Genomic DNA, 13,210 nt, shown 5'->3' with positions numbered 1-13,210 from the left:
AACCTTTTAGAAATTAGTCCACACATCCATACTTTTTCTTACATATCTTAACACAAATTAAACAACATGCATCACTTATTAAATGGATAAAAGTGAGAATTTATGTAATATGGTTATGATTATTATGTTATATTTAAATGAAAACTTTTAATAATCTACTGATTTGAAATTTAAAACATGTTTTACTTAAAAATCACACCATATACCATGCAGAAATAATGAAATGATTTTTAAAATTCACAATGAGTCTCATGAGATCATATCTTACAAAGAAAAAGGTTTGGAATTACAAAAATGTTGTCAAATGCTGACCAAGTTCAACTCTCTCACTTCACTGTGAAAGAGAAGATTGGGTGCTTTGTCCAAGAATGTAAGCATAAGTTAGATAGGGGCAGAGGTAGGATTCGTACTGATCTGATTTTTTTTCACTGCATTGATGAAATGACTGGTGTTTTTAATTTCCGTGTGTCACTGTCTTTGTATGGAAAAAGAAAACGAAACAGGTGACCAACCCTCAACCTGGAAACGAATGAAGGATGGAATTACTCTGAAAATCTTGGGTGCCATTCCTCTCAAGCATTGGCTTCTGGAAGACACAGCAACAGAATATCCCCAAACCCATACCTGCATGGCTTGAGCAAAATGACAATCTCCCTAGAAAGGCCCACAGTGAGGGATTCAGCCACCCACAACCATTGGAAGGGAGACTTCTCTGTCTTCAGAAGCTTCCCCAGCCCTCCCAATTCCCTACTCTGTGTAAGTAGTTCCCTGCTCCCATTATCCATGAAGATGGGTCTGGATGGATCCCCGGTGTGACCTAAACTGGCAAAGCCACACTGGGATGTCGACCAGCTGGGGATGCAGGAAACCCCTGTTCCTTTTTTGACATGTGGCTCCTGGTCCCGACCACCTCATTGCTCCCCTTGATCTCATGTGGGATTGGTGCACTGAGAGCCCAGAGGTTTCTACCATAAGGGACTCCACTTTACAGCTTAGGGGAGACCACATAACTAGTTCCTAGAAACAACTTTAATAAGGTCACCAAAGGCTGTTTGCTACCTGGGTGTTTCCCCAGCCTGGCAGCTGCTTCAGCAACAGAACAAAAGTCAGGCAGCCCCTGACTCTGAACGTAGGGCCCACACAGTCTACTAAATGAAAGATGGAGAATTGATGCCAGTCCCGCCATAGGAGGTTTTCTTACCTTATTTTTTGTTTTTTCCTTAGCCTTGCAGGATTCCAAGGTATTGTGTCCAAATGTTTTTCTTACTTTGTCACACTTTTGAGCTTGCGGTGGTTGCAAAATAGCAGGTCTTAGAACATGTCCAGAATGTTTCACAGGACCTTAAAGGAACAGAATTAAAGTGTCAATATATCTTTAGTGAAATACTTCTTCCTCCATATTTTTGACTAGTTTAATGTTTATTTTCTAAAGTCATCATTAAATGAGGGATTAATGTTAACTGATCAATGTCAAAATAGCCAGTGAATTGCTTAGTGATTACTTCTGCCTTAGCTTTTACCCAATATCTATTCATTTTGATCATGGGACTTGGCTTACCAAATTTGTTTTCTCATGTTTTGTCGCTCAGCCTTACCTCCATACTCCAACACACACATGACAAATTAAAATATAAATGGTAAAATGTAAAATTTCAGAGGTTCTTGTAATAAACCACATACCTTGTTCTGTACTGTTCATATCCACATTCCTTTGCACGAGAGCTGATGTCATAAAAACATTGTTTTTCTTCACTGTAAGAAAAAATATTTAGCAAATTTTATATCTGAGTTTCTACCCAATTCGGGTTAACAGTCCTGTAGTAAACTCACCAGTAGATGTCGCTGTTGGCACTAACAACTGTAGGCAGCGCGCTGAGAAGGCGGTCCGCTAAAAATGAGTGATGGCCTTGAGTTTTGCCACATAGTTCGTTTACTTTCAGAAATTTAAGTGAAAATTGGCCCACTAATGGAATAGGCACTCTTCTTTAGAATCATGAAAATGAGGACTGAAATGATTACAGATTATAAAATCTGATGGTAGTGAACCCTCTGTGTGCATTAATATGTATTTCTTACAAAATGTTACAAACTATTAGCAAATTCTGCCACTTTCCCCACTCTAGGGATACTGCAGAGAGAGATCACCTGTCACGCTAGGTGATTTTTCTGTGAAGGGTACTGGTGGGGTAAGACTATGGTGGTGGCTGCAAGTATAGGAATGTTATACATTTCAAAGAGATCACCCACCTCTTGGCTGCAAATTGCAGAAACAGCAACTTTTGAGCATTGAATTAATGGAAATGAGAAAAGAATAAGAATTGCTTCTTCTAATATAAAACATAAATGTTGGGGTAGAATTGCTTCTCTAATTCAAAGTTCAATTAAATGCTTTATGATCTTTATTATTAAAAACCAGCAACAAATGGGCTATATAAAATTGTACTATTTTTCTCCTTTCCAACACCACCAACATTCCACACAACATAAAATGGAATGGTACTTACTGATATCAATGTTCCTTTATTTAGTCTTTTTGTGTGTGTATGTCTAACTTAAAATACTAATGAATCGAAGCAGTTATTCAGATAACTTCAGCCATTCCTTCACTTTATGCACAAATGCAATAAAACAAATTCTCTAGGACTAGGACCCCCTATTTCTCTTAATGTCTGTAACTTGTCAGTCAGGTTTAAAGGGGATATATTGAACTTGAAAGTATTTCTTCTGTATCTGGGCAGTTGGTTGTTCAGTAGAAGTGAAGAATGAAAAGAATATAAAATCATAATTTTAATGTAATGTTCCAACCATTTCAAATATTTTATAATGATAAAATAGATTTACTTAGCAAAGCCCTACAAATTTCAAATAAAAAGAAATGTTTTAATTAGTGAAAAGTTTAAAAGGAATCATATTCTAAAAAAATAAAAATAAAAGGAATCAGAGTCTAAACCTTAGAATATTCACCTAAAGCATCAACTTTAGAATAAGAATTTAAAGCATAGCTGTATATTTTGAGTACTATATATATTATAAGCTGTACAGATGAACAATGAGTAAAATAAAGCAAGTTGTCTTATGGAGCTGCCTTACATAACATATTGCTATCATAAACATGAATTCCTTAAAAACATCATCAAGTTCAAAATTTCTGGCAAAAATAAACAGATACACTGTCTAGATTTGTGGAGTTGGAATTCTTAAGGCATTTTTCTAATCATACTTTGCTAAGGCTTCTATTTTATTTGCCACTAAAATGCCAGCCTTTTATAGTAGCTGAGTAAGAAAGCTCAACATCAGTGAGAATGGATTTTGGAAAAGTCAGAGCATCAGGCTCGAGGTTCTGGAAGCTGTTTATTACCTGGCCCAGAAGGGGGGAAGGTCAAGAGGTTGGTGAAGGATGCTGATCTCATTCGATTCTGGGACAAGGTGGATGCTAGAAGCAAATTGCAAACTGAAGTCAGTGAAGAAGTGGGTTTTTGTGTTTCTTTCGAGTTGGACTTTTGCTGTTTCAGAAAAATTTCTGTATCACTAACTTAGAAAAGGTTTTGTATTTTTTATCATTAGAAACAGAATGTGCCTGTGGTGAGAATTATACATTAATTTCTATTCAATTCAATAAATATGGGAGTGCTCACTGTGTGTAAGACACTATCAGGCATGAGGATGACCTCAAGGAAGGCAGAGTGGAGAAAATAGGCGTGCACCGAGATCGCTGTCTTACAAGGCGGAGGGCAATGCGGTCACGTATAAAAGGAATCACAGAGGGCTTGGAGTGTAGAAGAGAGGCAAACGGAGTTACTGGTTTACTCAGAATACAGTACATGATGAAGTTTTTAAAGTGTTCTTTTCAAGGCAGACATCTATTTATTTAAGTAGATGGTAACTCAGGGAGAAATGTCGGTTTCCTCTAATTAATACCTAATGCATACTTAATGCAGACACTTTGGAAACACAATAGAATGCAGAGTGGGTGGGAAAGCCCCAATCACCTGTTATCCCATTACCTAAGATAACTGCCACTGACATTATGGCTGATGTTCTTTCCATCTTTCGTCCAAGTTGATAAATCGAATTTTTATTTATCTATTTATTTATTTTTTGATAAATCGAATTTTTTTCTTAAAGATTTTATTCATTCATTCGACAGAGAGAGACAGCCAGCGAGAGAGGGATCACAAGCAGGGGGAGTGGGAGAGGAAGAAGCAGGCTCCCAGCGGAGGAGCCCGATGTGGGGCTCGATCCCAGAATGCGGGGACCACGCCATGAGCCGAAGGCAGACGCTTAACGACTGAGCCACCCAGGCGCCCCGATAAATGGAATTTTTAAATAGCGACTCACTTTACAATCCCTCTTATAGACTGCTTCATACAACAACTTCATATAAGCATTCTCCAATGGGTAGAGTTTTGAACATTTCCATTTGAAAAGTTTCTCGGTAATTTCACACTCAGAGAAAACATAACAGTGAACAGCCAACCGTGAGGTCTATACCTACCTCCTGGGGACTGAGGATCTGTGGTACGCGAAGTAAAAGATGAAGACCGTACACGCTTTCTTACAAAACCACGGCATTCTGCAAGAAATTCAACATGATGGGTAAAATTGTTGGCAACAACAACTGATCCTCAAGCCAAGACATGGAAGGATAAACAGAATTACCTTTGCCTACATAGGTCATCATCTGCTAGCATGTTAACTCCTGAAGCCCAAGTTTAAAGGCTGGGGTTAATAGCTTGGTGATTATAAAGTGATAGGCATATCACCCTCGTAGGAAACACTTAGAAACAAGCGGCTTCGGCACGAAATTGCGTATGAATGGTGGATGACATTGTGCAGAGAATGTGTTTGATAGGTTGAGACCAGGCAATGGAGAAACAAGGGACCTTAGCGTTGCTAACGTCAGTGTTCTCAGGACCTACGTGTCATCTTTCAAAACAAAAGCCAGTTTATTTTGGTGTTTAAACACAAGCAAAACCATGAAGTTTTACCCAGTTCTTGCCACATGCCAAAATACTTGTGCCTGCTTATTTTCTTTGTCTGAAGATTGGTTTTGAAATACAGGATGTAAGTCATTACCATGCTCTGCTGCTTCGTTCCCCGGGTCTTCTGCACGTCTCTGGAAAGAAACAAAGCTGCCAATGAGAGCTGAGTGTTTGCTGTTTTTACGTCAGAATTCTACCCGTCACTTCAGAAGACAATTCTCAAAAGCCAGCTCTATTCAGCTAGGCCCGGACAAAGCCACTCACCTTTACTCCTTTACTCACTAGGCATATATTCAAGACAAAGCAAAGTGTTAGTCTTAGCGGTTTTGTATTTCAGTGACTGCAAAACCCCTTGTCGGAACTTGTTTAAAAGGAAGATTTTGAAACACCAGCTCTCAAGATCTGAAGTGGTTGGCCTGGGGTGGGGCCCAGGAAACTGCCTTTTAGACCAGGGCTTGGGGGTTGAGCTGCTCTTCACTGAGTATTGTGGGCAGTCGGGTAAATGACTTGCATAAGCAGGAACGAGTAACAGGAAAATACTAATCAAGCTGAAGTGGGAAAGCTACTAATCTTATCGTTGGTCTTTCAAAGCAGGTGGTTTTATCTGATGCAGGGTCCTTAAGATCCCTTTTAAATCAAGCATCGCAGTTTAGAACTTACTTTATCCGCAGTTTTAAGAGAGGTCAGCAGTAGAGACCTGCAGCCAGGAGTCTTAACCCTGCTAACCTCTTTCAGTCCCGCCCCTTTCCAAGTCACTCCAAAAAACCCTATAATTTTGGTAAAGATGGCATGTTATTCATAGCTTCAAGACAAGGCAGGCTTCTGGCCTCCCATTTAGACCAAATTGCTGCCAGTAAAAACCTACTATATAAATATTCTAGAGGCACTACTCTGCTAAGTGGAAAGCAAGAGGATAAACTAAGGCAACCATGATATCATTCAGCATCACTAGTTTCTTGAAACATCATTTTCTTTGTTAAAGTAAAACTCAAACAAAGAAAATTAACTTGATCTTACCTTAAAAGTTTGTTCTCTCTTTGCAAAAACGAATATGGGTTGAGCAATGACAGATTTTTCTGTAAAAGAAAGAACAGGCAAAAAGTCAAACTCTATATGACACATCTAACACCAGCTAAGAATATTTGAGGGTTTTTTGTTTCATTTTGTATTTTTCCTGCCTTTGGGTAAAATCCAAACTGCTTTTACGTGGACACTATAACTTGCGTATTTACAAATGATTTTAACAGTTAATTACAGAAATAAATACTTGGGGAAAGCGATAATAATGTGTTTCCACAAATAGTGAGATCATCCCATTAAAAGAGCACACTTTAAGTGTTTAGGGAAAACAAAGTATAATTACCTGCATTTAGAATATCATTAGGACATCATGATTAACATCTTTGCTTTTAGCATGAAAAATTGCAAGGGGTGAAAAAATCTCATCTAAGAATAGTTGTACTTGGGTTGGATCTCAAGGTAAAAATGGTATAGATGTATTGCATTCCATCCTTTGAATGATCCAGAAATAATCCGTATTTCCTTGATTGGGGTAGTCATATACTAAGCCGTGTTTTCAGTATTTAGACTAGGAATCAGTCTTAGTCTTTTGTCTTTGGCCCTGCTGACCTTATTAATCTTTTATATTTTCCTATCTTAGGTAAGACAACAGAGAGAAACTCATTTATTCTAGGGTATAAATGAGTGATAACAGCTTTAAATATCAGCACTCCAGAATTCTCAGGGAAAATGACGTGTTTGTTAAAAGCCCAGGCCCTCGAGTTAGGTACACATGTGTGTAGCACTAATACTTGGGGAAATAATACGCTTGTACCTTTAGTTTCTTCATCTGAAAAGAAAATGAAGATTATAGCAGTACTTACCTCACAGAGTTTATGGGACGATTAAATGAAGAAAGGAGAAAAAAATCTTTAAGGAAGATTAAGGAAAGGATATTAAATATGTGGCATGCCACCAACTGCCATTCCAAAACTCTTAGCTGACATTGCCAACTTATGACAATTTCTTTTTTCTTTTTCTTTCTTTCTTTTTCTTTCTTTCTTTCTTTCTTTCTTTCTTTCTTTCTTTCTTTCTTCTCTTTCTTTCTGTCTCTCTTTCTTTCTGTCTCTCTTTCTTTCTTTCCTTCTCTTTAAATTGAAGTATAAACGACAACACTTTCTTAATGAGCCCAAATGTGACCTCAGAATTTTTCTCATAATAGGTTTCCAGCAGCCATTACCAATATATTGTCCTGGCGTACAAGCTGAGGTAATTTGCCATCCCTGGGCTGAAATAAATAAAACTCTCACCGAGGAGTTTCAAGGAACTACCAATTACATTTTTTTATATGCCAGAAAGGGGTTCTCCAGTTCCCCAAAACTAATCCCATAACAGAGTGTCAAAACTCTGCCAGACCACCCTTGCCAAACTCCTGGGCCCTGTGACCTTGGGTACTTTCTTTCAGTCCAGTGAGGTAAACTGTTCACTTTTTCATGCAAGTGCTTACCACACTGTCTGCCCTCGGAGCGAAGCGAGCCCCAGCAGAAAATGCTTAAGAACATATTGGCATTCCCATCCAAATTAACTATAGCTCAATTCTTTGTTTCTTCTTGAACAAGCTCCTCTTCCAGCAATTACATTAGATTTAAGAAATGAGAACTCTAGTGACTTTGAAAAAAAAAAAGTCTTTGTGAATGTTCAGGGGAATACTTATGAATTAGAGTTATAAATTGGCCTCTTCCAAACTGGACTTAGGATAGTTATGCCTAAAATAACATGAGGAGGTCTCATCCTAGACAAAGGACATGTTGACTTTCCCTTGATCAAAACATTCAGCTAAACACAGGCAAAAGCAATCTTCCATGCAGCATTAAGAAGGAAATCACAAAGAGCTACTTGCAGCTTGGAGGACATATGATAAGTAAGTACATCACTTTTATTCATTAATTCAATGAATATTTATGGAGCATGTTTTCTGTGCCAGCCACTGTGCTAGGATGTAGGCATACATCGTCTGGTTGAAGGCATAGTAGCCTCAGCACAGCCACCTTCTCTCCCTGACACTGCCCAGCATGGTGCTTGGAAAGCAGAGACTCTCCATACCTCCTCCTCCATCTGGTGTCTCCCAAGCAACTCTTTTGGCTCCAAAGACAACACCAAAAGTAAGCATTTATCAAGCCATCAGATCCATAACAATTTTCTTACTTGATCCAGTAGGAAAGTTTCAAAATAAAACCAAGGTTCTTATGATTTTATATTTTTTAATTTGTCCTTTTTTCTTTCTGATGGATTCATAATCAACCCAATTATTCAAAAAATGTGTATTGAGGGTTGACTGTGTACAAGACACCTTGCAAGGCAAGAGAGAGAGGACAAGTGGTGCAAGATGAGGCTGAAGGTGAGCGAATATAAACTTCTTTTGCTTGTCTTCTAGTATGTACCATAATTTCCCCTCCCCCAATTTTACGTGCACTGTAAGGCCTTGTCCCTGCCCTTTATTTCCATATGTTTGATTTACAGTCTCTGACAACCTGCTTCATCTAGGAAAGTAACCGGAGGATTTTCTTAATAAATCATCTCAGAGAAGGACTTTCAAATGGATCTATGGAGCCAAAAGCAGGTCCAGAAGAGGAGGAAGACCCTGAACATGGAGTACCATTGACTCAGAGTCCAAGTGGGGTGGGGGGGGCGGGCATCGCTAGGGGCCCCATTTCTGCTGCATGGTTTCTCCCACGTAGAGTCCTGCAGACTGCCTCTTTGCTGCATTGGGAGTGTAGGAAAGGGGAAAACCGAGTTGTCCACGCTGGATAGAACCAGGCTACTCTAGCCAGGGCCAGAAAGGTTATGGAAACAGTGTTGGCAGGAAAGACAGTGGTAACAACCCCCCTGCAGAGGGGCAGGCTCTGCCAAATGGGTCACTTCTTAATTGCTACCAGGACTGGAATTATCCACTTGGATCCAGGCCCTGGCAAGCCCTGCATTTTCCTCTCCTCTTCTTCCTGGACCTATACACATGTCTGCCCCATCCTCTTCTCTAATTTCTTCTCCTTGTGCACTCTTATCCCAGGCTCCAATACTGTTCTTTATGCCCCTGCCTCTTTGACTTGTGTGCAGCTCTGGGACTGGTCAAAACATGGATTTTGGAGCTCTGAAGTTGAATAGTCCTAGAGATGTTTTTTGAGTTTTTTTTTTTAAATCACTCTAAGCCTCAGCTTTATCACCTCTCTCTGTATATATTTTTAAAAGTCTGTCATGAGGATTGAGGCAATATACACGTATGGGAGCTCCTGGTACAGCTTCCTCTTCAAACCTATTTCGAGGGGCGCCTGGGTGGCGCAGTCGTTAAGTGTCTGCCTTCAGCTCAGGGCATGATCCCGGCATTTTGGGATCGAGCCCCACATCAGGCTCCTCCGCTGGGAGCCTGCTTTCCTTCCTCTCCCACTCCCCCTGCCTATGTTCCCTCTGTCGCTGGCTGTCTCTCTCTCTGTCAAATAAATAAATAAAATCTTAAAAAAAAAAAAACCAAAACCTGTTTCGAACAGAGCAGAACCTCATCTATCCATCGATCTATCTACCTACCTATCTATTGATCTGTCTATCCAACCACACATAAGCATGTGCAATTTATCAGACTACAGGTTGCGCAGAAGACATTCACTAGGAGCCAGATTCCCTGCCCTCCTCCTCTCCCGTCCAATGTTACAAGCAGGCACCCTGAGACTCTTGTTAGTCTGGGGGAAATGTCTCATTGTTCCTCAAAGGTCTCTCTTTTTCCTTTCACTCATTACTTTATTCTTACCCCTAGTTTTCTTCTCATTTCTCCTCATTGAGCTGCTATAGTTCTTCTTCTTAATTTCAGGAAGTTCCTGAATTCAGGCTGTGGCCCATGCATAGTTTTACAGATTGCTGGTCCTCAACGTGTGGTCCAGATTGACCAGTAGCATTACAGGGCGCTTGCTAGAAATGCAGACTCTCGGGCCCCACACCAGACCTACAGAAAGAGCATTTGTATTTGACACCTCCCCCAGGTGATGTATGTATATGTATTTAAGAAGTAGTCCTATAGACTACTCCCGGTTTCTATCACCCTAGACCAAATTTAGGAAGATGGCAGTGGAGACTCGTAGAGTCACTGACTAAACCGCCAGATGTTCTGAGTAACCTGACAATGAGAAAATGATTACTACTCGAACCACGTACTATGATTGCTATGACTCAATGTAGGGTGAAGTCAAGGGCTACTCTGAAGACTTAAAAAGAAATTCCTGGAATAAGGATATTAAAACATTGACATTGATATTGAAATCAGTCATTCAGGGGCGCCTGGGTGGCTCAGTCGGTTAAGCGTCTGCCTTTGTCTTAGGGTCCTGGGATCCAGCCCCGCACCAGCCTCCCTGCTCAGCAGGGAGGCTGCTTCTCTCTTTCTCTCTGCTGCTTCCCCTGCTTGTGCTCCCTCTCTGACTCTCTGTCAAATAAATAAATAAAATCTTTAAAAAAAAAAAAGATGTCAGTCATTCAGATATTTTGTTTGAAGCAATTAATGATTTCCTCTCTGATGCAAAAGTTTGCTTTGATAGGTCTGAAATCTGACTTTTTTACTTGAAAAATGTTTTTAGAAAATGTCTCTGCTTGAGATTATTAAATGTTAATGAAAATGTCGATTTCTGCAAGGCAAAAAATTAGGCTGAAAGCATAAACTACATCAAAAACCTCACCATGGTACCGAGAGTCTTCAACAAAAATCCGAAACACATGACATTTCAACTGTAAAAATGAGATCTTCTGTAGAAAAAAAAAAAACAAATCATAGCAAGTGACCTTAATCTCTGTATGGGACCCCAGAAAGAGGAGACACAGAGGGTCTGAATCATAATCTTGATTTTTTAAAAAAGAAAAAACACAAGCTCAACATTATATTAAAATATTCCAAGACAGTTTTAATAAGGGCGAGGTGCAACCCCAGAAGATAAAGGAATCTGTGCCAATTTACAAGGGGAGCACAAGCATGAGATGTTCTGTACTTATTTCCAGCCATACATGGAGGAGCTCTATAAAAATGTTAAAAGAATGAAATAAACAACATATTACTCGCCCACCAACGTATAAAAAAAGTTTAAGTCCTTTACAGAGTGGGCGGTAGGGCCACAGAGTGACATTATGAACTGTGATGGGACACTCGTGGTTCTATGTTATGAGATGCTTTGTACTGCCCTGAAGATAAAATAACCAGGACCCCAGAGGAAAACAGAGGCAGTTTACTCAGGAAGTTTCCAGGCTGATTCACAAAGCACTAGCTCAACTTGAGACACAAGATGAATGGACCCTGCTGGAATGATTCCAGCCCTGGTCGTTGCTGCTGAAGTCGTAACCAATTTTGTGTACTATAAATATAAACCAGTTGTAATAAATACAGTGCACGAAGTAGAAGGGAGAGACACTCACCCTTTCAACCAACTTCTGAATTTTCTGAGCTGCTTTAAGTTCTTGAAAACGAAGTTACTAACTGCCCATTCTAAGAAATCTAGCATCTCCAGTTTTGATTCATTATGAGAAGCACACACTAGAGACAAAAAGAATCGACATTACAATGGCACAGGAAAGCTATTCTTCTTCTTGTCAATACCACGCTGACAAAGAAATCGCTCATTTTCAAAACGGGAATCATATCAGAGCAGGAAACTGGAGATGAGAAAAGCCTCTCTCAATTCACTGAACGCAACCGTCATCAACCAGAGTTTATCCAATCCACCCAATTTTCGGAACGCATCCGCTTCTCATGCTGATAATCTTCAAGGGATCGGTGCGCCGTAAGTTCTAAAGAGTCTAGACTCTTTCCGCCACTGGTTTGTACATTGGTCTAGATGTAGACACAGACCGATTTTGGAAATCAAGGCACAGAGATAATAAAAATCTCTGGTGTGAGCAAGAAGCAAGAAGACTCAGAGGCTGTGTCGACATAGACCTTGCTACCCTTCTGGAGGTAGGACCAAGCCCTGAGAATTCTGTGCTGAATGCACCCATCCAACCTCACCTCTAAACTGTGCTGCTTAATTTATTATCCAGTTCTATATGGTAGTGGGAGATAGCCAGTGAATTAATTTCATTTACATTTTAGAATCTGGAGATTTAGAGCAGCAGTAATTCAACTGAAGAAAAATTCTTTTTTTTTTAAGTCACTTACTTTACTAATGTCTGTATAAATAGAGAAGTACACAGGTTAAAAAACAGATCATTTCAATTAAATCATTTGGCGTAGACATCTGGCAAAATCACTCTGTCAATCAAAACACAATGGTGAGGGGAAAAAACTGGCTTTATATTTTGAGAGTGTTCTGTAATTGTCCCCCCAAATATTTGGTCATCATGGGCAGTGTGCTTTATATTTGGGGGTGATCAGTAATTTTTTAATAGATAGCATAGCATTCTCCTTTAAATTTTACTATTATTCCAGTGTCAAAACATAACTCTTTGAATTATTTCTTTTTTCATTCTTAAAGACAGTAAGTAGCATATGATATGCTTATGCATGTCATGATTAGTCTTCATCTTTTGCCTTTTGAAGTGTTTAACTCAATATGACCTTAAGAAGTAGCATAAAAAGTTAGACCTTGGTGACCTCCCAAGATGCTTCTTTTGTGCACTGGTGTAATAGAGAAACTGACATTTGCATCCTACTTCACCTATTATAAAACAGATTGAAATATATCAAATTTTGGTGACTAAATGAATGCTTACTAGGGGCCAGAATGCATGGTTTTAAAAATCCAAGCTTCGGCAGAAAACAAGCCTGGATTCAAATTCCATCTCCTGAATGCACTAACGATGAGCTAGGGCAGGTTTCCTCATCTGTGAGATGGAGAGCAGAAAACATTCTTCACACAGTTGTAGGACGAAGCAAGGTAATGTAGCCCAAACGCTAAGCGCAGTGGCCGGCACATACAAAATGGTCAGTAAGCTGCTGTTCTTGCTGCGTTATAGGATTCTCAGAAGGCACGTTATTAAACCCTTGTGCTCATCACAAGAAAAGAACGGCTCTAAAATTACAGGATGTACCCAAGGTCATACAGCTAATACTTAGGGATAAAGCACACAAGAGCAGACTCCAAATCCTGAGCTTTTTCCTGTAGCGAATGCTCCCCCCCTTCCCCGGCTTCCATTGTGAGTAAAATGACTACTGGACAGCTTCCTCCCTTCTGAGACTGTGATACGCCTGGGCTGTGGTAGCTCCC

The 13,210-nt window shown here is 39.7% G+C and overlaps 1 protein-coding gene across 2 annotated transcripts in view; it reads right to left on the bottom strand.

Moving 5' to 3' along the window:
- The window catches only part of RANBP3L (RAN binding protein 3 like), a 41,254-nt gene that overhangs the window by 14,776 nt on the left and 13,268 nt on the right, over positions 1–13,210 (bottom strand). Inside the window, exons 2-7 of one of the 2 annotated variants that reach the window (XM_002923369.4) lie at positions 6,000–6,058; positions 5,077–5,116; positions 4,496–4,573; positions 3,359–3,433; positions 1,681–1,752; positions 1,202–1,341 (exon numbers count right to left, since the gene is read on the bottom strand). In XM_002923369.4, the coding sequence (XP_002923415.1) occupies positions 1,202–1,341; positions 1,681–1,752; positions 3,359–3,433; positions 4,496–4,573; positions 5,077–5,116; positions 6,000–6,058 (464 nt within the window). The remainder of the gene's footprint in view (positions 1–1,201; positions 1,342–1,680; positions 1,753–3,358; positions 3,434–4,495; positions 4,574–5,076; positions 5,117–5,999; positions 6,059–13,210) is intronic. The other variant, XM_019803934.2, reaches the window with a different exon arrangement.

The sequence above is a fragment of the Ailuropoda melanoleuca genome, chromosome 3 (assembly GCF_002007445.2).
Source record: "Ailuropoda melanoleuca isolate Jingjing chromosome 3, ASM200744v2, whole genome shotgun sequence".
NCBI lineage: Eukaryota > Metazoa > Chordata > Mammalia > Carnivora > Ursidae > Ailuropoda > Ailuropoda melanoleuca.
This window is presented reverse-complemented; position numbering and strand designations above follow the sequence as displayed.